Here is a 26,887-nt window from a genome sequence, read left to right as displayed (position 1 = left end):
CATAACTCACACACTTGCAACAGGCTGTAGTTATGAGTCCCAGTTGTGCTTGACAGCAGCAGGTTGTGTGCGCTGCTAGTGCTGGGTTTGTGTGGAAGCTGCGAGGGGCAGAGGTGCTGTGGGGGCTGCCAGTCTTGCCTCTGTGCCAGGACATGGGGGCAGGTTGCCCTCTGGTATCTACACCTTCCCTGACTAGTGGTCTTCAGCAGCTGTGGGGAAGGGGCTAGAGAGAGGGATCACTGCAGAGGGAAGAGGCAGAGCAGTCTGGGCATGCACTACTTCTTCCAGCCATCTGATTTGTTTGGCTGCTTGTTCTACACTCACCTTTCTGCTTCACCTTCCCCGGGAACAGCTTCTGGCTCTTGCCTCAAGAGGAGGTGAGTTGAGGTTATGCCATGGCTGGAAGGATGGCTGTATTGCGCCTTTGTGTTGTGGGTCTCAAGAAGGAGGCAGATGTCATGTGCTGCAGGAGAAAGGGGAAAGGTAGGAAGGTGTATGGGGGAGAGGGGGGGCATGTGTCTGTTCCCAGCCCCACCCTGCAAAAACTGGAGTGTCCTCTCACTCTTTGAAAGCTGTTGTGAGACATTGCTGTACCTTCCTGAAACAAGCATGCAGAAACCCAGAAATACCCAGAAGGCGTAATATTCCTTTTGGAGTCGTTGCCCTCCCCTGCCACATCCTGACCAGCTCCCTTCCAGCCTGAATTGAGTCCTGCAGGCTCAGAACTTGAATAAATGTGTGGTTTTACTGGCAGTGAGAGATAGAGGCTGTCAATGTAGGAAAATTATATGTATTGATCTTTATGTGTAGCTTATGAGTTCTCAATAACATCAATAAGTAATAGCATGAAAATTTCTGAACTATTGTTATGCTCTCTATGTGAATACAGAAAACCTCCTTTCTATCAGCAATGGGGCCATTCCATTTTCTTTTGATCAATAACTTGAAAATAGACATCACTTTAACACAAAAGGGCTTGAAACAACTGTAATTTGAATGACATCCTGACACCATCAGCATATTTTACAGCCAACGTAGGGAAGGAGACTATAATACTTCCATATATTTTTCTTTTTTTCTGGCTCCACTAACTGAAAATATTTCCAGACCATATGTTTTGAGGCATTACTCTATTTTGCTTTTTTGGTTGTGGCTCCGACTACCTCCATGGAAACTTCGTATCTGCGGTGCACTGTTTTGTGCAAAGAATAGTGAGAAAGCCTTCTACCCATCTGCCTCTCTTCCATATTTTTAGCTGGCTGTCATAGGAGGATAATTGTGCCTGACTCCTCAAACCAAAAATGGATTGGATTTGGCTGTGGTATCAGTCCAGTGTCCTCTTTCCCTCAAGTCTGCCACAGCGCTTCTGCAAAGCCGTGCAGTTTAGCGTAGAAAGGGGTGGGTTAAAGTTGTAGTCCCTTCTCTTTGATTTAGTCATTTTAAAGTACACCTCCTGCTCTTTCAGCTGTGTTGCATTTGTCTTTTGGTAAAGCAGAGCATGTAGAAAACTGACAACAGAGAGTGAGTGCTTAGCTCCGTGACAGTGAGAGCTCAAGTGTCACGCAGCAGTTGGGATATAGCGGAGGTGTGTAGCATTGGCTTAATCCAACAACAAGTGGTGTCTGTGGAGGCTCAACAGCAGACTTTCGTTGGGCTTGTATGTACCACAGGTCTGCCTGCAGCCTTAGCCGTGTGTATGTACATACAAAAGCTTTAAAGGAGCAGATGTAAGTGTATGGGCATTGTTTTGTTTGGCTGTTGCTTGAAGTTTAAGGTAAATAGCTTGCTGGTGATAGAGGGATGTTATATGGACATGACATATGATGACACTAAATGCTTAATGACGCTACAAAAAAATCACTGGCTCAAATGGCAACGGTTATTCAACAAAGTAGACAGCTGGCCCATAAGTTTCTTTGGGCTGTTTATGTAGAAGTGGAAGTATTACGACATAATGGAAGATGTAAGGATTAAGACTATTTTGATGCACCTGACTTGAATCTCCAGGTATTTTTAAGATTGAGAGCAATTACAGTGAAAATTCACTTACCTTGATCCTTAGCACTATGGTAAGAATTTTTCCAGACAGTGAAGATGTGGATTTACTTGAACATTTAGTGACATCTGTGTTTGCCTTTTAGTATGATTTTTGAAGAATTAAGACACCATCAGCTTTACTAACCATTTAGTTTAAACTTTTAAAGACATCAAATAGCTAAAAATCATTAGGGGTTAAGAGGCAAAAGTGTCTTCTAAGTGCCTTACTGCTTCTTCACATGCTTAAATATCTATATAGATCTGATAATTTGTATGGGATTCATTTGTCCAAGTGCAGTGTAGGTGGCTGCATCTGATACAGTCACTTTAGTCTCCTATTAGTGCCTACAGTATTGAGAAGCAGATGCTTCTAGGGAGTGATTCATCTCACCTTACAGCTTATCCCAGCAAGTCAATACAAGTGATGATGTACTAATATAAATCACATCAAACTTGAAGGTTTACACTGCTGTAAAAAATACACTGGGAGGTAAAATTCTTCATGTAGACTTAAGAAAGGTCTTAGAAACATATGCTGTCCTCTACTTACTGTTCTCTCAGGTCCAAGTGACTGTAGACCTCCGTAGTTCCTTCATTGAACATGTGGACATGTAATTGCTCAGCTGGTTAGATGCCTGTGTTTGTGAAGTACTTGGGCTGATAAATGCAAAGCCAGGCTTTCAGCAGATTATAAATAATGCCAAGATTCCTCCTGTTCACTGCATCTGTCCATGGTGTCTGTCCATGTTTTGTTTTGGTCTGTTCATTGCTTTTTTTTTCTTGTAGAGTGTCTGTCTTTTTCTGCACTCTGAACAGCACCTCTTCTGTTCTCTGTTGTCATTTGTCCATCTATCTCACGGTCCCTTATCCATTTCTTGTGCTGTTGCTTATTTCCTGACAGGGTTTCCTCCTTGCTTTTTATCTTCAGAGCCTTGTTTTGGAATGGGTCAAGAGGTTATATTCAAGCTGGCCTTCCTCTGATTGCTCCTTATCTGTACTGTGGGAAGTGATTTTTCTACTCAGAGTAATGTGAATCTCTCTGCTCTCAGGAGTCCAAGAAGATGGAGAATAAACAATTACTGTGATAGAAATGAAAGCTGGCAATTCCAGTAACTTATGGCTAGTAAACTGGATTAATCTGATAATCAAATTAAGAAAAGAATGCCCTATTAATTTCTAGGACCTTCTGTGAATTTGCTGCGAAGATACTGTATGCACATTAGGAAAAAGTACTTTCATTTTCACTACTGCTCAGTGAAACAGAGAGGGGGCCTTGCACTTGTGGTTTACCTTCTCTTTTCTTACTGGATAAGTGATCATATATACCAGGAATCTCAATTCTCAAAGACATAGTTCTCTTTGAAACATAAGTTTAAAGGGGGAAAGATTTTTTTACAATTGCTGTTTAACAAACTTAGCTGTCTAACTTCAGAGAATTTCTGAATAACCTGCTTGTAAAAAAGACAGTGAATATATTTAATCTTATCTAGTTTTTCACCCAGATGCACAGTATATTAATATAGGTTGTTAGTGCAGCTCTTGATATGTGCTCTTGATAAAGCTGATGTTATTTTCACTGTGTGAGGTACTTCAAAATTCATAGTGAAAGTATGTTAGCGTGGAGTAAAGTGTAATTCCCCAGAAAAAGCCATCAAATCACCAATTTAATTTCTGAAACCTGTAGCTGAATATTAATGGTTTATATTTTCTGATCTGGAATTGCACTGGTTATCTTTGGGAAAGATGCTTTCCATTTGCCCTGCTGTTTATTCCATCAAGTGTTTGTCCCGTGTAGAGGGGCAGTAAAAATAGTAGAGATGTTCACATTTGGCAGAAATACATCCAAGAGCAGTGTTTGAAAAAGTCTGAAAGAACTCAACAGTACCCAAAGTAATAGAAGCCAAAGTCAGTAAACTTTGTTAGTTTAAACAAAGTTAAGTTGGTTAAAGTTACGACTGAGTAGACAAAGCCATAAGATATGTGGTTATAAAAAAAAAAAAAAGGCAAGCCCTCCAAACAAAAGCACAAATATGATAACAATTTGGTCAAAAATGTTGTATAAAAATAAATGGCAATTCAAAAAACTCTGGATTGCAAATGAGAAAGTTGAGAAGAAGCGACTTAAAAAATTACAGCTTAATCACTGTACATGAGAAGTGAGTAATAAATAATTAATTACATGAGATTGAATTAGCGAAGATGGTATTTAAACCAGCCTTCCAAAACTAATAAGCATTACTGAACTCTAATGCACGTACTGAGTTTTCATACGAGTTCCATCTCTCAAATCAATACAACTCTTGAAATATTTAAAATTAAACTGTATTCTTAAGCACTTTCCTGGCCCTGTGACAAAGGTCAAGCACAAAGATATTCCTTGCATGTGAAAACATAAGGCTGCATTGGGTTTAATACTACATACGGATGTGGAGTGTTTCAGTTCAGTTTTTATCTCACCTGGATGTATGTATGTTATGGAAAATATTGTAAGAAGAGTGAATTGATAAGGACTGTTTTCAGGAATAGATGGGATTGTTGTGAATAGTTTTGTGGAATAAGTGACAAAAGAGATAACAAGGTCTAGAAAAAACATTCAGCTTTCAGCCTGCAGGAACTAGGATGATGGCAGCATCTAAGGAAGAATGGTTGAGAGATCTAATTGAAGTGTGCGTAATCTTAAACGGTGTAGATAATGTTAAGGCTTTCTACCCAGCATGCATTCTAAGACCAGGGGCAAGTACTGTACTTAAAATCAAATGCAGACATAAAGAAACGCTTATTAAATTAATAGTAGCTGCTGAAGTGACCTGCAAGGCATAGGTATTGAGAAAAACATATTGAGGGTTACTCAGGCAACAATTAGCTGATGTCCTGGGGGCACTGGCACTGGGAGGAAATGCTTATGCTTTCTTCCACTTCCTCAGTCACATTTGAGAGGAGATTTTTGTTTTGCAACTGTGCTTGGACCAAGACTGTTTGCCTTTTTTTATGTTATAAAAATAGCTTATAATGCCTCATAAGATTTTTTTTTTTTACAACCACTCATAGTTATAGATTAGAAACCACAGAATACAGCTTTAAGTTGATAAATAGTTTTGTGATTTAGGTTGTCTCAGTATATCTGCATGAACATTCCCTAGTTGCATATGTTACTGAAAGGTTTTGTATAAGAGCATGTTGTTAAAGTCTGTATTGGCTGCAGATAAAGAAAACCATAAAGTATGTGTGATCTTGGTTATTTCTTAGAGGAGGATCAATGACATATTTGACATTTAATGCCAAATGTATTATAATCATAATTGTGATTGTCATTTCTTCTGAAGATTTTTAGTGGCAATGTAACCCAAGTTGCCCTTGCTGCTGGGCAAGCAGTACGTATTTTGCTGGCAATGTCTGTTAGCAAAGAAAGTTCCCTGATTTATTTTTTTTATCAGTTTTTATTTTGTCATCTCCCCTCCAGCAAGCCCTTGATTTCTGTAGCATAACCCCTCTTTATCCATTATTAGAGAAGGTACAATTCCAAGTGACTGATGTCAGACTACTCTCTAAACACTCCTGGTGGTTTGCGACTGCAGCATGTAGCCCTGAGATATCAGAAAATTTGCAGAGCTGAAAGAAAAGGCAAATTAGTCCAAGCAGAGTGCAGAATTAGTGCTGAAGTATTGCTCCCAGGACCTGATAAGGCAACTCTGAGCTGTGCTGCTCATTGAAACAGCTTCTTTATGTGTTACTACTTTGCATATTAAGGATGTAACCTGCTTTGGCTTGAAAAATCTGGAATTTCTTGCTCAGGTTTGAAACCAGAGAATGAAAAAATAAACCACTAATTAATGACTTAGGACTGTGGAAAAAATATTTTAGTAAGGATTTCAGTAAATTGTGAGTTAATATGGTGTGCTTTGTTTCTTCAGATGCTATTTTTCCAGTAAAAGAAATAAAAGATGGAAAGGACAGAATTGGGACTATATAGGGGTGTCCACTCCACAGAAGAACTGGGGAATTCTCATCTTAAATCTCACCAATGGTCCTTCTCCCCATTTCCAGTAGAGTGCAGGGTTTATTTGCTCACAAGAGCAAGCACCCCTGTATTGTACAATTAAGGTATCTTTCTGTTGGGATGTTTTTCCCTCCTTCTCATCATTTAGAGGGGGAAAAAATAATAAAACAGTTATTTAAAATCAAAATGTAGACAGAACAGCTGTAGTTTTAACATGTGTTAGCTGAATGAAATGTGACAAACAAACAATACTAATAGAATGATAATAGTTTTGGGCAGCGAGCCAGGAACATGCTGTTGTGAATAGGTCTGGAAATAATTTATTTTTTTAATGGATTATGGCAATATAGCCTGTTTTATCAAAGGTGAAATATTTTACAGAGTTGGTGGTTTTCACTAAATTTTGAGGATAATCTGTTGTAGACAAAAGGCAAGCAAGCTGGGTAGCCAGAGTATGAGTGTAGGAGACTGCTTGATTTGGGTTAAACAATAATGGTGTGACTGAAGCAGAGCAGGGATTTGAAGCTGAATTCTGGTATAATCCAGGCCAGTAGCCAAATGCTAAGCAACTGAGTGTGACAAAGATATACAACCCTCTTTTGCAATGCAGTTCCATTTATGAAAATGCTCAAAAGATTTTGTTTTTTATTCTGTTTAGAAATTAAACCAAAATTTGCAGCAACTTCTGTAGATCTGCCATTTAATTTCAATGCTCTGGTCAACCTCTAGCAGTAAGCAGAACACCTGGGTTAGCTGTAAATTATTTATTATAGATCTGAAAATACTTTCTGGAGAGTAGGAAAAGCACTAAAGGATTGCCAGATTTATTTCCTTAGTACCTTCAGACTGTGATACACCTTTTCAAATGAATGATCAAAAGAACTGTGCTATGAAAAAGGGATAGCAGTTATTGATTTTGCATTAATAGTGAAAGAATAAAGTTAAGCCTAATGCTGAATTTTGACTTTTGGGTGGGGTAATCTGTTTGAGATGATTCTGCCTCATGTTCAGCTGGCTGCCTACTGGAACTATAAACCTTAAAGTCTCTATCAACTTTACTGGCTGCACTGTTAGCCATTGAATTGAAGGAAAGTCTCCATAACTCCATGACGTACTTCCTTGGTATGTCTCAGAAGTAAGGTGAATGCGTTAGGTTTGTTAGGCAGTATTTATTAAAACTTGCAATGGATCCCAGTACTTGGTCTTGGATTTGATCTGTAACTTTATTCTGCTCTGAACACTAATAACTGTTCTCCATTCACCTGGAACGTTGTGCTAGGAATTCCTTTAACACATTATTTGCTACAAAGTTCTTAACTATAGGCTTTGGCTAGTGTGGACAGATGGGTGGACTTTTTAACCTTTCAGCCCAAGAAGCAGGTGAAGCAATAATGCTAGTGTCTAGATAGGGGTTTTTTTTTGTTTGTTTGTTTGTTTCAGAAAATCTGCTACAATTTTCAGCTAGTGTTTTTTCTCTTCATTACTTGAAGACAAAAAGCCCTTCAGCTGAGGATCAGTTCAGTCACTCTTCTTCAACATAACCCATAGACGTTATAGGAGTCCAAAATTTTAACACCAAAAGGCCGAACTTTATCGTCTGCTCTGACTTTCTGCATTCAGACATCTGCAGTTCCTACCAGATTGTCTTGGGAGTAGGTCAGGCTACCCAAGCAGGAAGCAAACAGGACTGTGTGCTCCTGTCACGTTGGTCCATAGGCACACATCTTTTAGCTGAACTACTTCTCATATGGATTTCATATTATCAAAACCAGTTTCTATCCTCAAAAATATTGATTCATTCAGGAGCCAGAATTGCTTCCTGAAATGTCTCCAGAACTGCATGCAGCTGAATATCAGTCTTATTGTGATTGGATTAATTCACTGGAATACCATCAGTGTGGAGGCGGGTGCCTTCCAACCTTGAGACCAGCTGGAAGTGCTTTTTCTGGAAACTCCCAGGTGCCAAAAGGCAGTCAGTGGAAGCAATTTCAGACACAGAATTAATGAAGGTAACAGCAGATGATATTGGGCAGGAGTATTTGGCAAAAAATCTGATTTTAAAAGGAACAGTAGTTCTAATCAGATGGGTAATATATTATGGATGATGAAAGGGATGTTCGTCTGTGAGATCCATTCTTCTCCAGTGTGTTTAATACAATGTGTATTTTTATGTCCTCATTTGGATGAGGCATCCTGCCCATGTACCAGCTAGTGAGCCATCATAGATATTCTCCCAGACTTTTATTTTGCTCTTGCAACTGTCATAATGAAATCCCATACAGAGTTAACAGAACATTTTTTAAATTATCATTAGTTTTATTTCTTATAGCACTGAAGTTTGTCCAATCCCATAAAATCTCCTGAATGTAAGTACGATGGAGTCTCAAGAGCTTTCATTCAAGTGAATATTGAAGAGTATTTATGACAGGTAAAAATGTAGCTGGCTTACCAGTGCTGGAAAAGCATAATTTCTTGTTAATATTTTCTTCTTTACTCCCCCTTCTTTCTTCTTTCAACTTATGTTAGTGCATCACCTGTGCCATTTGGGGATGGGGATTAGAGTATAGCTAGTAGGGAAGGTTGCCACTTTTATTCCTAGGTCTGGTTCAGAACCATCTCCTTTACTGTCCATATACAGGCATTTATCACCAGCAGCTGTGCAGGCAAATTGTCAAGAAACATCTTTGTTTCTTGATCTGTATTACTGTGTGTCGCTTTCACCTGCTTTGAAGATCTATGCAGTGCCTTTGTCAATGAAATTGCTGCACTTAGCTTCTTATTATGTTGAAATATTTTCCAAATATATAGGTGTTTGTGACCATCTTTTCAATTTTATTTCTACATACCTTTTCTTTAAATCATCCATCAAAGCTGGTTAGATGATACATTTTGTGCATTGGGGTGGAAGGAGCAGTCTAATATATCACTTTTTTACTTTACATGCTATCATGTATTTCTTAAGGTTCTCTTTAATAATCTTCTTGATTATATATATCACTATTTTCTTTGTCTAAAGCACTGTTATATTAAAATTTATTTATAACTTGACTAGTGGCAAAATCAAATTCAGTGGTATTTAGACCATACATCTGGGCAAATTGGCTTGTGTAGTAAGGTTACTGTTCATCTTTAAGTAGTGAATTAACATTTAACCTAAATATTTATATTTTATGTCTTTTAATGTTTCTTACAAAACGTCAATTACCATTCAATTAAAAATGCAATTTAACTGTTACACTTCAATCTATTCTCTCTCTCTGGGTTCAGAGTATAATGTTTCTCTCATTACATGACATCATCTAACGCTGTCTCAAGGATTGCAGCAGGCAAATCTTTTAACTCTTCATTATTCATTAGTTTCCATTCTGGTCCTCCTAGCTTCAGGGGCCATCAAGTCGTCACATGCCCACACTTGAGTATTGTTATTATTGGCACGAGCTTGTCAAAGCATTAGAGCTCCTGGCAAGGCACACAAAGGAAGGGTTTGTGGTGTCGCAAGTACACGTTGCTACAAATTATCATCTTCCTGAGTTTCACCCTGGCTATTTTCCTGTGATAAGATTCTGTATGTGCAACCCTGTACCATTGTAAGTGTATTTTCTGTGGAGCTCTCTGACATTCTGCCTTCTTTTTGGAAACAATTATTTGCATTTTCCTTTTTTTTTTCCTTTTGCAGAAAATAATTTCTTCTTATCTAAGCATACATGACATGCAATCTTTTGTTATGATAATAATAAATTATATCACAATCGATTGAATCAGCAGTGTATATCCTGTTTAGCAATGTTGATTTATCAGCATAATTTCACTTTCTAGAAAAGGTATAGGAAATACAGGTGATATCTGCCATATATAAAAAGCTCTCTACATCCAGACTAGTTTTGCAGCAACAGAGGCAGATTTAGATTTCTAGGAATCATTAATAAAATACTTGTAAAAAACACAGTACAGCCTAGGAAAATTGAGCTAGTCTCTCTGGTGCTCAATAAGCTAATTTTCCCCATTTGCAAGCACAAATCTGTTGTCTTAGCATATGATATTTTATTAAAGGGAGATTACTCTGTTACCTGAGGCATTTTTTTTTTCCTTTCCCCCCTTCGATTTATAATACTCTAAGCACACGGCATGTAGCTTTCTTTCACAGCCTTTTCCTTTGGAGAGGCAAGTAGCAAGAGCAACACCTCATTCTCCATTTGGGATTGAGAAAGCTGGATGATATGGCACCTCCTGCCAGATGTCAGGGGCCTCCTTTGAGCCACTGGGGAGCTTGTGGTGGGAGATGCTTCCAATCCTCTAGCCACTCTGCTCCACGGGCCACTCTGCTTTGAAGGGAGTGCGGTTTCCTGCCCTATGGGCTTTATGGAGCTACAATAACTTTGCTAAGGGTTTCTGTTATTGGTTTACTTTAGCTAGTACAGTCCTTTTAAATAAATGTGACTCCAGAACAGACCTGTTGCCTGAGATGAGGGTGACTGTTTACCCAAGGGATAGTTCTGCTCTTTTATTTTTCCCAGACTTCCGTACATTACAACAGTGACAAAATTTAAACATAAATGCTTCCTAGACGTAATAAAACAACTGAACACCAGAAAACTACTTGCCATTTCTGGTGGCTTTCCTTCCCTCTGCTGTTCCTGGGACAGCAGAGTGGTGCCTTCCAGCTTCCAGCCTCTTGACTTCTATATGGAATAATACACTCTGTATATGGTGGTTTTTGTTTCAGGTTTCTAATATCCATCCTCTCTTACATAACTCCAGATCTTTCCCATTGACTTTGTTAGTGTTGCATCCTATTTTCTTAAACAAATGCTAGAGCTTATCACCTTGCCATTCCAGCTTCTGTACTGACTTTCTTTAAGGGAATGCACTCTTACTTCCTTAAATGGCAGAACCCTTGCTTTACCTTGAAAGCACTTTAGATTGATGTCCTTGGTTTAAACTACCACACCTCATTTCAGCTTAATATAGGGTTATAGAGCAAGCTTTTACTCCCTTTCTGCAGAACTGTTACATTCTACACTTTAACATTTTTTTTTTTAATCTTATTCTGTCTAGTGTTGATTACAACCCTTCCATGAAGCTGTATGGATTTTCAACAAAATTAATGTTTTCCTGTTTCCTTAAGTATCATCATTCTGGAGAAAGTTTAATTTATCAAAACATGTGCCTGACCCCCAAACCTCCTTAATAAAATCCTTCTATATGTTTTTCAGCAAAGTTTACCAGTGCAAATTCCTTAACCTGGCCATCTGTCATATTAGGCTGAAGCATTTCCCATAATAGTTCTATAACATTGTCTCCACTTCTGACCTCTCCATTATCAAATTCTACTTTCACTCTCAGTGTGAAGCCAAAGAAATTTCCTTGACTTCTGCAGAATAATGCTTGGTTGGGTGTTTTTTTAATTCTGAAAGTAAAATTTGTCTCAGTGGCTTTTTCAGAATCGGGTATTTTCCAAGACTCTTTTTTTGAAGTACAAAACCGTCCTACATTTTGTGGTCTCACAACTCTTTACCATAAGACACTCTTTCACGCACATAATACTACCAGGTCCTTTCTATATAATTTTTAATGTTTTGTTGTTTTTCTATTTCACACCATTTCCTGAATTATACTGCTTCGGACTCATTCTGGAACAGTTATTCATTGCTTCCTTTCTGTTCACAGGGTAAGATAAAGTCATTAGCTGTGTTTCTGCTCTGCTTCTCCATTGCTAGCAATGAAGTACAACTGCTTGGCTCACTCTTGAGCCAGGTCTGTGTCTTTCAAACAGAAGAATCTGCACAAATACAGATATGAGTCTAGGCATAATACAAAATGTCAGGATAACCTACAGAGTTACAGTTATACCGGTGCAGGTAAATATCACTAATTAGATCTGATTTCCAGGTGCTGAAATCACAGGCTTGAAATCTGGGCTCTAAGGAAGTTGGTGGAAGTTTTGGCACTGACTCTAGCGGGGTTGGGACTTCATCTGAAATACTGGCTTGCAGCCACCCTATATGGACCTCTCCATTCACACGTGCTTTTGCTGCCATATGGCCTGAATGGAATATCACAGGGAGAACACGGTAGTAAGCTAAACATTGTATATGTAAATGAGCTTCAGGTGACATACTTAAAAGTCCTTTTGTACTGATTCCTTTCATACTGCCTGTATGTATTCACATTATTGATTATTTTTTTTTTTCTTTAACGTGTGGAGACAAAATGCATTCTGATGAAACTTATGCTAACTGGAATCCACTTATATAGTGATGACACAAAAGCAATAGAAATAATTTTAGGTGTTCAAGTCGTTCATTTTAAAATTTGAGCAGACTTAATTATGATATGGCAGCAGAACTTTTACTAAATTATGGTTTTTATGAAGAAATAAACATTTGTTTTTCAATACCTTGGTCTGTTTGGTTCTCATTTTGTACTATAGTTAATATTCTTATTTAAATGGTAAATGTTCTTATTTTCTATTTAAAAGTTGTAAACTTCATCTCTGAAATCTCCATCTGAGTCATAGCTGATGTATGTTTCCCTGCATACACTCACTTTAAGTTCAGAGGAAGTTGCTCACAATTTGTATCAAATTATAAGCAGATACTCTAAAGAAAGTTTTCTCAGGGATAACCTGAGAAGTAGCTTCAGTTTTTCTTACTGTATTCAAACTGATTATATATATATAGTGTATATGCATATATAAATGGTATTTTTTTTAGATCTACATACACATATACACACACAGAGCCTGTTTGCATATGCACACACACAATTATGAGATATTACCTGGTATACATCCACTGTGTCCTCCATTATAAAGCAATTTGAAAAAAAATAATTCTTTCATCCCTTCTTGAAGTTTGACTTTTGGTAGTCACCTTTAGTAGTTATATAAAATAATTTTCTTTGAAAGAATGGCATCCTACACCCCACAGGAATTTATTGCTGAGTTATAATCTCGCTTATAACTTGTTTATCTTACACTCTTTCTGTATGCAGCGAGGCAGCAATGTGACATGTGTAACAAAATGTTTTTAGCAATGCATGAATATGTATGCTCTGCAAATACAGTAATGTGAAAAATAGTACTTGTGGTTTGCAAAGAGTTATTTGAGCAGTAGGATTGCTATTTTTCCAGGTTTTTGACTAAATAACTAAAAGTTATAAAAAGAAATTCCTGTAACAAAACCCAGAACTAGATCTCTATGCCTTTCAGTACTGTAGAATAAGGCGAAGAAACTATGAAAAGTTTGCTATTCGGTAGGTTCAAGTTTCAAATTACTCATGAGTAAACAACTTTAGCTCTAAAATACAGAGGTTTTATGTTCAGTTAACAAGGACTGTACCATCTCAATGCATGTGTGGGTGTACTGTGTTGTGGTCTTATTTCACCACATAGATTAAAGTTTGTTATGAATGTTTTACTGAGATTTCTGTATAGCTGTGCTATATCACATACTTTTCCAGTAAACCTACATTATGTCAATTTATTAACATGATCTTTTTATTACCACTTTTTAAAATATAATGAGTTTTTCTTTTTCCTTTTCCCTCTTTGTGCCTCTCAAATCAATCTTGACTGCCAGTGATTATTGGGTTAAGTTCACTGCGTGCCCCCAGACCCTCATAGGGATGGTTTTGTGAAAAGTTAAATATTTTAAATGGCTTAACATCTATGAGAAAGAAGAAGAAGGAAAAAAATTAAAAATGGCTGCTGCAACTATTTCAGGTTATTCATCCATCTCTTGTGAGTGTCTTATTCTGCATCGCTTTGCCATTTTAATGAGACCAGCCATGGTATGTGTGATGCTTGAAAGAAAGGCCTCTGAACATATCCCACATGCTAAGAATTGTTCGAGCATGAAACTTTCCCATTTTATATTTTAATAAAACCTTTCTTCAAAAAGTAAATGAAGAAGAATGTTCTTTTGTAATTCAGATGTCATTAGTATTATATGAGCCTGGAGTCATCTAGTCTCATTTTACATGGCTGAGAAATCTGTTATGAGGAGTTTTCATCTTTCTTTAAACAATGAAGACAGGTAAGGTTTTGCTTCGTTGTTTCTCAAGAAAATCTGGGCACTTAGGATACTAACTTAGGCACTTTAAAAAAGTCACTAAAATGTCGAAGGACACATCTGAATTGCCTTGCTTATATCACAGATCTTTGTCCTAAAGCCAGCTCACAGCTATAGAGATGCTCCTCGTTACTAAGGCTTTTTGTACTTCTGATCAGAAAACTTTACCGTTCAATCTGTGAATCTGAGTTAGTTGAACCTTGCAGATTTTGCTTGTCTTACTTTGCTTGTCTTAGAAATAAATTACTGTTATTTCAGTGCTGCTCTTAAGGATCAATCACATTACATTCGATCCAAAACCATAATAACTTGAAAAGCGAGTCCTTTGCAGTCACCATGCTGCAAGCAGCCAGGCTGCTGAGAGGCATTCCTCTTCATGCTGGATTTCACAAGTCAAATTTTCTCTTTTTCAGTCAGATACACAGGTCCATCTACTTTCGTTGTGCATTGGATGCATGATGTTCAGTGTTACAAGGCTAGACAAAAAAGCTGGGTAGGTCTGCCTGGCAGATCTTTATTCTTTTTTCCCTTGAAATCAACTCTTCACAAGCTCATTTCTGGTTGCTAAATGCTATGAAGTTCTAGGTGAGCCAACCAGTATAGTTGTAGAAAATCCAGATGACAATATTACAATGCTTCATACTGTAATTACTTCATAAAATCTAATAAAATCCCAGTTGCTATAATAAAATTTTTAATTAATAAATAATTAGAAAATTATTCATTTATATTAATATACATTAATACATAAATTTTAATAAATAATCAAAGTATTTTAAAAGAATTACATGGCAATAGAAGGTCTTAAAATAATTCTCTAGCTTCTGACTGATGAAGAAACAGGTATAGTGTAAGCTGTCCAGTTATGTACAGTTTAAGTTGTTTGGGTTTCAGGGGTTTTAATTAGGAAAAAAAAGCCCTATATTCAGGCAGTTGTAGCAATGCAGTATGTTCTTTGTGAGTCTAAAATCAGAGAATGAGTTCTGTCACTGTCAAGCTAAATCTAGATTTCATAGACATGAAGAAAAAGTTAGAACTGTTATTTCAGATTAAACTTGCCTATTCTGAAATTCAGAAAAGGCTATCTAGCCCAAATATACTGAATGCTTGATTGAATAAAGTGTAAATTTAATACTATGATTGGATGTACTTATATAGGCTTGAATTCACCTACATTTTCTAACTCTTTATTGAGTTTGAAAGACTTAACTGTATTAGGGAGCATATTTTTTGATACTCAAATGAATTTGCGTTAAATCAGTGCTTTAAAAAAGAACCCTCAGCTGCTATGCATGGCTGAAAAAAAAAATGCTTGAGAAACACATTCCTAGAAACCTAAAAAATACCTGAGGGAATGACCACAAGTATCTTTGGAATAGGAGAATTTTCAAAAACTGAATTTGCAGGGGTCTATTCATAACATTGCCTGAAAATCATTCACAAAAATATGCTGCCTTTAACTTGAGCAGAAGAATTCAGGGTAGTTTTGTTTGCGTGCATGTGTGTGTTTGTGTGTGTTAAAAGGTTTCCTCTTTTCTTTTGTTATAAGCACTCTCAAACTCTGTACAAATTCTGGTGTTTTCAGATGTGTAGAATTAGCCACTGAGTCCCCTTTGATAACAGAAATCACACAGGGCTGCTTCAGTGGAGAAAACTGGGAGCCAGGCAAACTTCTGAGCTGTAGCCTTGGATGCCATAATTATTTTCTTTTTCTCTGCTACCTAAAACTGTTTTATTACCTGAAAATAGGAAGAAGTGCTACTAGAGGTTCACCTTCTAATTTAAAGACATACGAGTTTGAGAATATCCCCTTGGAGCTATTCTCAACTTTTATGAAGAGAACAGAAGGAAGTTGATGGGGACTTCATCATAGAGATTTACTTCCTTAGAGCTCTCCTTCTGTGCAATGTGTAAAATGCATAATCTCAGAGGATTTTGCACCACTGACTTTGAAAATTCCCTAGCTTAATTTGTAGCAGGCAGTTTGTAGAGCTAAGGTATTTCAAACAGGCCTTTAAAAATAAAGGGGTAAATGATGCTAGTAGGACTCCCAAGCTGTATGATAATTAAAATTCTAATGACTTCAATGCATGGATTGTGTCTTGTTGCACTGAGAAGAGCAAAATTTCTGTTCTGGCTGCCTGATGACTTATGGTGACTTTCATTTTTTTTGTTTGATTTTTTTTTTTTTTTTCAGCTTTCATTTGCAGCAACAACGCCAGAGTTGGCTGATAAGAAAAAATATCCTTATTTCTTCCGGACAGTGCCATCTGATAACGCAGTGAATCCAGCAATTTTGAAGTTACTCAAATATTATCAGTGGAAGAGAGTAGGAACTTTAACCCAGGATGTACAAAGGTTCTCTGAGGTAAGATTTACCTAATTTCCAGTACACAGAGAGCGCTACTAATCTCATGCGTCCAAGGAGCTAGTTCTTCTGTTAGTAGCAATTAAGTAAAAAAACCCCAACAGACCTACTGTTTCAGTCTTGTTTGGCTTTGTCTCACTAGGTCACATTTGCTGTACTGAATAAACTTAATTCCTTTTTGGGGTTTATTTGACTGTCCATATTAAAAACTACACATGCTTTCCCTTGTCTGTTTTTCATACTCAAGATCATTGCACCCAAGTGCAAAAAAAACAGTTTGGGTTTTTTTGTAGCGAAGTTTCCTTCATGCTCTTTGACTTGCCAAAATGTATGATTTTGAAGAAGGTTTGTATCCTGACATTGGTTCCCTTTAAAGAGAGAATAAATCTCATTTTATTGTGTTCCTTTTACGCTCTGATGTATTATAAGCATCAGTCTGAACATTGAGTGACAAAATGTGGTAGGTCTATGGCTGAAAACAGTGGAAGAACTTACTGAGAGAAATGACTGAAGTCCCCAGTGTTGATAAGATCACATACGATGCATCCTCCAGATCCTCTGAGCTTCACTATGAGCAACATTTTGGTCATAGAAATTGTAATAATATATAGACCAAGTGCATTAAGCACAGTTTTAACAATAGATTATTTAAAAGAAAGTAATTAATCAGAGCAAGACACGGGAAAGAATTGGCCTGTTAATTGATGAGAGGCAAAAGTAATAGAAGCATGCCAGTTTCGTGGTTTGTTTTTTTTTTTCCCTTCCTCAGCATTCATTAAAAGAAAAAGGCTGACTGTGTTATGAAGACTAGCATAATTAAAACTAATGAAGAGGGATAAGAACAGGTTACAGTCTGCTTAGATGAGTCAGATATTTTCAAATTGTCTGGCACAATTAATTCACTACAGACTACTTAAGAAATCTTAGAGTCTTCCCTTATAAGGGCTTTGAGAATTACAGGATAAAAAGTAAGTGAATTGTAGGGGGAGGGAAGAAACCTTTGTGTCTGTCTTTCCAAAAAAAAACACATAAAGACCCAGGGAATTACAGATCAGTCAGGCTAAATTTAATTCCTGGAGATACACTTGAGCAGATAATCTGTTTGGAATCACTCAGAAGATAAAAAGATGCTAAACAATGGCCAAAATGGATTTGTCAAGAATAAATCATGTAAAGCAATCTAATTTCCCTCTATGACAGGATAATAGGTCTCAAGGAGATGGGATAGATAAGTGTGATGTTTTATGACTTATAAAAATGTTAAAGGTGTTCCTAAAGAAAAGCAGGGAAACTTGGTCTTGAGGAAGATGCAGTCTCTAAGCAATATTCCTGCCACCAAGGTTAATTGACATTGTATCAATTGAATATTTATTTTTAAAACAAATGCTGAAGAAAAAAGTCACCAAAAAGTATGATATGATTTATCCTTGTTTGGCCTGGAACTATAATTTCAAAAAGTAGTTATCAGTGGTTAACTGTCACACAAGAAGGATGGGATTCTGTCAAATGGTTTTCTCTAGAAAGTGATAAGGTTTTCTCTAGATAGTGGAATAGAGAAAATGTTTATTAAATCTGCAGCTGAGACCTACTTGGGAAAAGCTGCAAGCACTTTGCAGAGGACAGGATTAGATTTCAGAAAGATCTTGACAAGTAGAGAAAGGTTTTACTATAAATAATATTTAAGTGAAAAAGTGCTAAATGGCTATCTAGGCAGCCAATCTCCAGAGAAGGATAAACGCTGTAGTGAACCACAAACTGGATAAGGGTCGAGAAGGTCAAACTGCTTGACCTACTGTAAAAAGTAGAAAGGAAGCAAACTGCTTTCATTTCTCCACCCCCAATGTAAGGCAGTGTTGACACATAAGACACCCAGAGTAAACTTCAACACTAGTTCTCATTAGGTGCAAGTTGGAACATCAGGTCTAGTATTGTCCAAGAAGGAAGTAGATCAGAGATGTCTATAAGGAAAGTTCAGTAATTTGGAAACATGTTTTACAAGAAAGATTAGAAATGGAAAACAGTGGAATAGTCTGGGTATGTTGTAGGTAGGTACCTTCATCATATAGGGTTTGTTAAGACAAGACTAAACAAACGTGACATAGGGCTTCTTGTTATTCCTTTGGGACAGAGGGATGGATTTCATGTCTGTCAGGGTCGCTTAAGAAATGTTAAAACTGCAGCTTTCAAGGACTTTTTAGATTGCTGCACTTGAGTTCAAAGTATTTCTATTTCTCCTGAAAGGTAGAGCAACAACCCTCTGTGTCAGACTGCAAACTCAATTTAGTGTGATTCATTAAAACTTTCTGGTAATGCAAGGTCCAGTTAAAATTCCTTGAATTCAGGTGATTTTTATAGAGCCTGTTGAGCCCAGAGTCTTTGACATTTTTAGAGCTCCATCCTTCCTTTTTCAGCTCCGTGCAGTTTCTCCCTTCCCTGTGCAGACAGTGAAAGCACAGAAAAAACTGGAGAAAATAACTAGTTGGCTGTACAGGAGCAATGAGTGATGGGAGCCACCAGCAGCAGAGGGGGAAGAATATGCCATGGCCAGGCAGAGCCCAGCCCCACTGCAAGGGAGGAGGACCAGCCCAGAGAGCAAGCCCAGGTTCAGCCAAGCATGCAGACCATCAGGCAAGGAAGCCCATGGCTGCGAGACAGGTCCAAGGCCAAGCTGGGAAATCAATCCCCAGGTCACAGTCATGTCTAGTGATTGTTGGGTGGGTCGATGGCAGAGACTGAAGACACAGGACTAAAGGTGTGGGTGGAAGTTCTAGAGGAGGAACCACTAGGGCCTGTTATTGACTTCCAGGTGCTGGTATAAATCTGTACATTGACTGAAACCATAATTTTCCCTCTAAAGGAACATAAGCCAAAACTATCCTTCTAACATTTTTTGAAAGTGACAAAATTGTTGAAAAGCATCTAAAACTTATCTCTTTGTTGTAAAATTCCACTAAGCTTAGGATGTGATTCTTCTTTTCTATACTCAAAATGCATTACAAACCAGTAGACCAGAAGTAACTGTCATCTCTGTTTACTCTCATATAAAGTGAAATAAGCAGAAATAAATGGGTCTTCAGAGAAGTCTGTGTAGTAACTCAGGTGGTTTTACTTTTAGCAACAAGACAGAGCAATTTTCTCTTTTATTTTTCCATCTCCCAGGAAGACTGTATCAGTTTGGCAGACCTCTTTAAAAAAAAAATTACAACAATTTGCATACCTATCTTAATTTCTTCCAGTTGTCATTCCACCTAAAAATATGTGGCAATAGATATTGCCTTCTTGTTCATGTTATATAAAGAAGACTTAATACAGCTATAATTTAGTCAACAGGAACTCAGATGGCAGCTGAAGAGATGCAATTAAACTTCTTTTTAGGGGGGCTGATCACTTTTTCTTTAGCTGGATCACTGTCTCCTGTCTCTCTGCAATTTGTACTATTATCTTATGTCCAGATAATTAAAGGTCATCTAACTTATGTGCAAGTTATCTGTCCCTGGAAGTCATAAAGCTGTTGCTTTGGTTTACCTTGTCTTGTAATGAGACAGTTGTCTCAATTGCTTAGATTATCAGTCTTACTCTGGTTTACCTCTGGAGGCCAGAATTACAGAGGATCTCTTGCTTCTGTGTCAGCCATTTTCCTTGGGAAACCTTCCTATGGAGACTGCGTTATCACACATTTCCTTTCACTTGGTGGAAAACCTCTTTCTTATAAATAAATGTTACATCTTCCTCATTCTTCAGGTCACACAGAGAGGCAAAAGCTAGGAAGAGAGAACAGAGATGTTTATACCAGCATGCTTTCAGTTCTTAAAACATATGGAAAATATCTGTATATCTGATACTGCTAGCATGGCTGGAGGCTTCCTTTCTTGGTGTTGCTTGGATCTCAAGGATTATGACTTTTTAAATGACCAGAAGTCTATGGTTGCCAATAGCGCAGATCACTGTTAGCATTCTGTATGAGTTATTCAGGTCTGTTTGTACAACCAGAAATGTCTCTTCCATTAGTTTAATGTTTGAAGTCTATAAGTTGTCTTGGTATAAGGGTAACATACAAATGTCTTCAGTTCAGTTACTTAACTAGGACAAGTTCATACCTCTTGTGCTCTGTGTCCTAGATTTTGTGGATTGCCGCCCTGTTCTCATCCTCTGGGAGAAGCCTCAGTTTCAAAAGTTAACAATTCTGTGGCAAAGGTTTATAAATGAGGTTACAAAATATTTTCAGGGTTTTCAGTTTTAAGTATTTGCTATGGTATATAATCATAGGGTAATTTAGGTTGGAAGAGACCTCATGAGATCGTACGGTCCAACACACTGCTGAAAGCAAGGCTAGCTTTAATGTTTATCACCCCTGAAGACTGTTGCACACAGTTCTCAGTAAAGTCCTGACCATGCCTGTTTCCAGTTCCCAGGTGAGCTTTCAGTTGATCAGAAATTATGCAGCAGTTGGTGCCTTCAATTTTGTGGCTGTCTAGCAGTAGCTGTTTGGGATTGTATTTTGAGTTAGGCAAACCAAGCAATATTCCTGTGGTCTGTTTGCTATGTTCCATGTTTTGGTGGGCAGAATCATGGAAATGAAATCATACTTAACTATCAATAACTCAAAATATTTGGAGCCACCAGTATTGTAGAAGATGTAAAGGCTTCATAATGTGACTGTGAAATGGAAGAATGTGTAATCCTGTACTGGTTTTCAGGTAACGCTGTATTTGTTAATCAGTAATTCTAGCTTACCTTACTTGAGAAATATGCAGGAAGGAACAGTAAAATACTAATTTTATTTGTACACACTTTTTGGTTCATAATATGTTTCAAACTGAAAGTTGGCCCTTGATTACACTGGTACGCCAGGAGGGATTCTGGCTTCCTTGTTTTGTGATAGGACACTTCCCTTAGACTGGCTTTGGTCATTTTCTTTTGCTCCTGTAATGTTAATTTTAATTCAGTGGAACTGCACTTTAACTTCACATTTGGTGGCATATTCATTATATTTCTAGATTTAAAATATATATATATATTTCCCTCCCACTGAGTATCTTGTCTGGAATTGTTTTTAAAACAAGTTAAATTCTGATCATCTCAAGTGACTCTTTGTTTTCCTCTGCTTCTTAATAGTCATCCTTTTATGTGATTTCTGTGCTTCTTCCTGGAAATATTGAGAACTCCTAATGCAATTTTATCAGTGTAGGTGGCATTTCAAAAAGACAGAAAAAATGAGAAGTGTGCAGTAAGCTAATGAAATATATTAACAATATGAAAAATAAAAGATGAAGCATTCTCTCTTGTGACTCTGTCACAATCTTCATTGAGTTTAATAGCCTAAAAATACCTTTGTGACAAAAAATAAAGAGGAAAAAATCCTTGTAAGTGGACAAAATAGTACTTTTTCTGGCTGGCATGATTAACACACTTAGGATTTCTTAAGGTTGTACTGCATTTTGTACACTGACATCTACTTCAAAAATCAGCTGGTTGTCAGGGTCCATTTTACCTAACTTGAAAGCATTAGCATCTATAAATTCCAGTTCTCATCCCAGAAAATGTAATACTGGAAAAAGAAGCCAATAGTATATCTCTATTCCTGTAGAGAAAGCAGGGCAGAAGTCTTATTACTCTAGAAGTTTATTTACCGTAGCCTTGCACTCTCACTGTGGAGTCTGCAAACTAGGACCCGAGTTAGTGGTCAGTTCTGATGAAAATTCGTTGGGTAAGCAGATGCAATGAGACAGTTACTGAGGGGCTGAGATGTATTAGGCAGGGAAAAGAAATACCTGGTGACCTTTCAAATTTCAGCCAAAAAGCAAGCTTGAGACACCAGTTTTTGATGGCTGTAGGTATACACTATGCGGACTTCAAGATGTGATTACGCTCTGCCTTCTCAGGCTTGGCTTCTGAGGAAAGACAGAAGAGCAGAGACTTCTACCCTCCATCAAAGTTTCCAACAGGTTTTAGGGCAGCAAGAAAAATACTAATTTTTCTCTAAGAATGATCTTGGAAGCATCAAATTCTCCAGGTAACATCAGTGTTTAAACTGGAAGTTCTGAATAGCACCTAGTGATTTCATCCTAGAAGGTGCCCTGTACCATCAACTTTGAGAGCAGAAAAGTGGGAGAGGCAGAAGATAAGACACAGCAGGCAGTAAAAGAAAAAGAGTAAAAAAAGTAAGCAGGAAAACTGAGACATTACAAATGTCACTGTTTAACTGTAGAACTTTTGCAAACTGTCTCTTCTGATTTTTCTTATTTTTTTAAGGTGTTCTGTCTTCCTCCTGTATTCTATCTATCTTTTTGTCTGTTTTCTGTGTAATTTCATTCTTTCCACAAAGCCTTTCAGATTCTTTTTACTGGTTCGTATTTTTTTTCTCTAAAGGAAATGAAAAGATCTCTGTGATGTCTTTCCTTTGCTGGTTCCACCCAGGAATTTCTCCCATCTCCCTGTGCTTAGCTGCTTTTGAGGAAGGAGCAGTCTTCTCTTGACATAGGTTGCTATAGTCAGGACAAAATAAACAGATAACTTCTGTCCAGTGTTCACTAATATTTATAAAGCTGACTGGTAATAAAATAAATTGTTAGATGTTATTTAAAATACTAATATGAAGGTTTTGAGGCAAAAGTTTTGGTCATTGTTACTGGACAGCTATTGACATGGTCTGTTCTTCCTGAGTTTGGAGGATGCTTGAGATGCCTTAATATGGCCTTAAATATTCTTTAAGGATTTGTTGAAATATATCCTGTATCAAACAAAGAGGGTTTTATTTGTCTTCATTGGTTTAAAAGAAAAACAAAAGCAAATTTTCACCAAGTGTGGATGTATACTTTGAAAGCTGTGAACTACTGATGTAAAAATCGTAGCAAAAGAGTCTATATTTAAACAAACTTCACTTGTTATGAAGAAATCACTTGTTTGATTGGTGTTTTTCATGATCTCAAGAAGCCCCAATCTTCTTCTACCAGAGAGATTTCTAGTGAATTCAATAAGCTGAAATATGGAGACTCTGTCCTACTTGTGGTTTCGAAGTTCTCCTGTAAAGCAAAAGCACAGGCATAGATGTGCCAGAGATCTTCATATTGCCCTATTGCCAGTTCTTGCCTGAATTCTGCAGCAAATTCTTAGGAACAACTTCAAGTTCTCTTCATCCTACGAATATGAATGAATTCCCCTGTTCTGTCTTACAATTCCGTTTTCCTAGAATTCAAGTCGATACATTTAAGATCATGACAGAAAGGCAGTCTCTGATAATGACTTCAACTAATATCACAAAATACTATTCATATAAATGGGAAACTGTATCTTCGCTAGTGTTTGTAAGTGGTTTAAGGAGGACGGATCACTGTAGCAATTTAAAATGGAAGAGACAGGCATTTCTTTCAGTAAGAAATTTCAGAATCTGAAAGGAAGATGTTCAGGCATATAAAATATAGGTGGTCACTTGCTGGAATTTTCGGAAAGGCATGCATAAGTGTCTTTTTGGCCTGTTGCGCAAATGTCATCCATGCTAGGAAGCTTTTTTTCATATGGCAGTAATACATTGTTCAATATTTTTCACATTTGCTTCTGTTCCCTAATACATTTCTTACGTTTTTTTAACTTAAAAAAAGAGGCTAGAACATCACTTGGCAGAGAATTAGCTATGCAGTGGTATTATATTGTTGTGTCCTTGTTAAAATCCAAGTGTCTTCAACAAAACCAAATCAGATTTAAGAATTTTTTAGATAACTGGTCGCCATTCTAGCATGTTTAAACCTTATATTGTGCATGTGTGATAGGCTGGTGTTTGCAATACAAGATAAATGAGTGGAATCATCAGTACCTTCTATACATCTAATACCTCCTGGCTGACAAACTCCATATATTTAAGAGTTCTCTGACGGATCTGATATAAAAATCATCCCTTTATCTGAAACAAAGACTGATCCAGACTCAAAGAAGAAAATTCCCATTTAGATTATATTGAAAATGTGTTCCAAGACAATGCTTGTTGTAACAGATGTTAGCATTGCACATTGAAATTTTATTGCTTATACCACAGCATTGTCCTAATTCTTCTTTGGGTTTTGCTGTGCTTTGGTGCTTGTTTTTTAGAAAATGAAAATAAAAGGATGAAATATGATTCTAAACAGTGATTTAACTTGCAAAAATTTCCCCCACGCAATAGTTTTGATTGAGTATCTAATTATCTTCCATTCATCAGGCAATTGCAGGATATTTTCAAATTAAAATCAGTGGTGCAGTGATGAAATTTAAAAGTGGGCACCATTGTGCACATGATGTAGATGAGTGCTAGGAAAATGTGATATTGTCCAAATCAGAAGAGAGTAAGCTCCCTTCACTGAAATAACCATTTCTGAAACAATTTATTAAAATTCAAGGTCTTAATTGCTAAGAGGTTAAAATAAAACCCTGGAAATGTCATAGAATGTCTTTTGAAATGATGAACCTTCCTGGAAGAGTATGCAAATTTAACAGAATCCATTCCCCGTGAAAGGTAATCTGCAAGCACTGGAGTCAAGAAGATAAAGCAGTTGTTAAACTGCTTGAAGTCAGCATGTGCAGGACTGGGGCCATTCCTTAAGTTTGATTTCAAAAATATGCCTGTCTCCTATCACTGTCATTATGAAAGATTAAAGCCCGAATTAGCTCAGGATGTGAGAGTAATTTTTAAGTGTTCCTGTGTGTTTTCCTCAGTGCTGCATGTTCACGGATACATTTATTTACTGGGATTTGTTTAAAAAAACTGATCTCTTCCCAAGAACTGTGGTGGTTTTTTTCTGTATTATTCTGGTTGTGTCCACCAAAATCTATATTGTATTTTCTCTGTCTTCATTATTGCTTTTAGATTGTTTTGCAGTGATTCAGGATTCAGTTTCAACAGATCGCAGAACCTCTTGTGCCCTGTGAGGACAGTGGAACCTTTTTGGGGCTAGAGATAGCTTTTCCCTAAGAAAAGTGTTTAAGAAAAGACATCAGTCATCCCTCTTAGACTTCAAATCTAGAAATGTAGAACATACATACTGTCACACAGTCAGAATTCTGCCTTCTTTACACATTATTAATTTACTGTGTAGAAAAAAAAAAAGTCCAAGATGAGGATTAACACAGCTCTTCTGAGACTTTTTCACATATTCTCAGTCATCCCCAAAACATGCATCTGCCCCATCATTAACACAATGCCATGCATCTTCTGATTATCTGTGCTGCCGTGTCGTACTGAGGATCTGAGTGAACTGGTGATGTAGACCACTCTGGAGCATATGGCTCAAGCAGGCAGTCGCCCAGAAAAGTAAGAATGTAAGCTGTTAACATCTGGCCAGTCTTTTGTTCATTTGTCTGGAGCAGCCAGATTGATCTCCACATAGTTTGGCTTCCAGTGCAGTTTCATGTTTTATTTACTCCCCCCCTTTAACTGCAGGCTGCTGATGAAAGTGGCAGTCCTCTCTTATCCCCCTGCCAAGTTTCTGCCTTCTCCATTGCACGTGATCTTTAGCAGTCATTCCACTGTCGTGGATCGGCTCATCTGCCCAAAGCTAAGCTTCCATTTGCAGGGTGACTCAGGCTCTGTGGTTATAATTTTTCTGCAATTCTCATGTCATTTGGAAAAGTGGAAACTTAACTTTCATGGAGACTTACTGGACATCACTCAAAGTGCAGAGTGAAGATTTTGTGTGATGGGAGTCTGAAAGCCAGTACGAAAACTTTTTCTATGGTTTTGAGAAGATCGTTCACCTCCAACATGAGTGAGTGGGGCATGTAGCAGATCTAGGTGTATGCTTGCCAGGAGAGTTTTTCCATGCTGTATTTCCTTTGTTTGCAAAAATGATGATAATATGATGGAAATGAAACAGAGAGAAGTTGTCAAAGTTACAGTGAGACTCCAGTGGTGTTCAAAACCTTTAGGAGTACTAAATTTAGTATGGTTCTTCTGGGTCCTGGTAAATATTTAGAGGCCATGGGATTATGGGAAAGTCATACGATTATGATATGGGAAATGGGGAGAAAGCAGAGAGAGAACCTTAGCTTAGGTTTGTTGCTTTTTATAGGAAACGGTCTGTGCACATTCAGCTACAGAGTAGAGGTCATTCATAGGCAATAAGTGCCCTGCATCGTTGAACAGAATGTCTTTTATCTGAGTGAGAAAGTGTCCTTGAGAGATGTGACCTGGTAAATTTAATAACATTCCTCATTACCACCCTTTTTCTTAAGAATTTTTATTTGCCACTGGCATATTCTGAGCCTGTTTGCTCCCAGTGACTGGCAGTAGGCTAATGGTGTACATGAAAATAACTTTCTAAACACTGTCATAGCTTGGAAAATAGTTCCAAATTGTGACTGACAGAAATCAACTTTGTTGCAGAGTAGTAAAATAGTTTGAGCTACTGACATGTATCAAAACTTCTAGATATGTAGGACACATCA

At 37.4% G+C, this 26,887-nt stretch overlaps 1 protein-coding gene across 2 annotated transcripts in view; it reads left to right on the top strand.

Moving 5' to 3' along the window:
- Nucleotides 1–26,887, top strand: part of GABBR2 (gamma-aminobutyric acid type B receptor subunit 2) — a 487,842-nt gene that overhangs the window by 171,122 nt on the left and 289,833 nt on the right. For both annotated transcript variants that reach the window (XM_055800671.1, XM_005242566.4), the window contains exon 3: nucleotides 16,304–16,474. In XM_055800671.1, the coding sequence (XP_055656646.1) occupies nucleotides 16,304–16,474 (171 nt within the window). The remainder of the gene's footprint in view (nucleotides 1–16,303; nucleotides 16,475–26,887) is intronic.

The sequence above is a fragment of the Falco peregrinus genome, chromosome 3 (assembly GCF_023634155.1).
Source record: "Falco peregrinus isolate bFalPer1 chromosome 3, bFalPer1.pri, whole genome shotgun sequence".
Classification (NCBI taxonomy): domain Eukaryota; kingdom Metazoa; phylum Chordata; class Aves; order Falconiformes; family Falconidae; genus Falco; species Falco peregrinus.
This window is presented reverse-complemented; position numbering and strand designations above follow the sequence as displayed.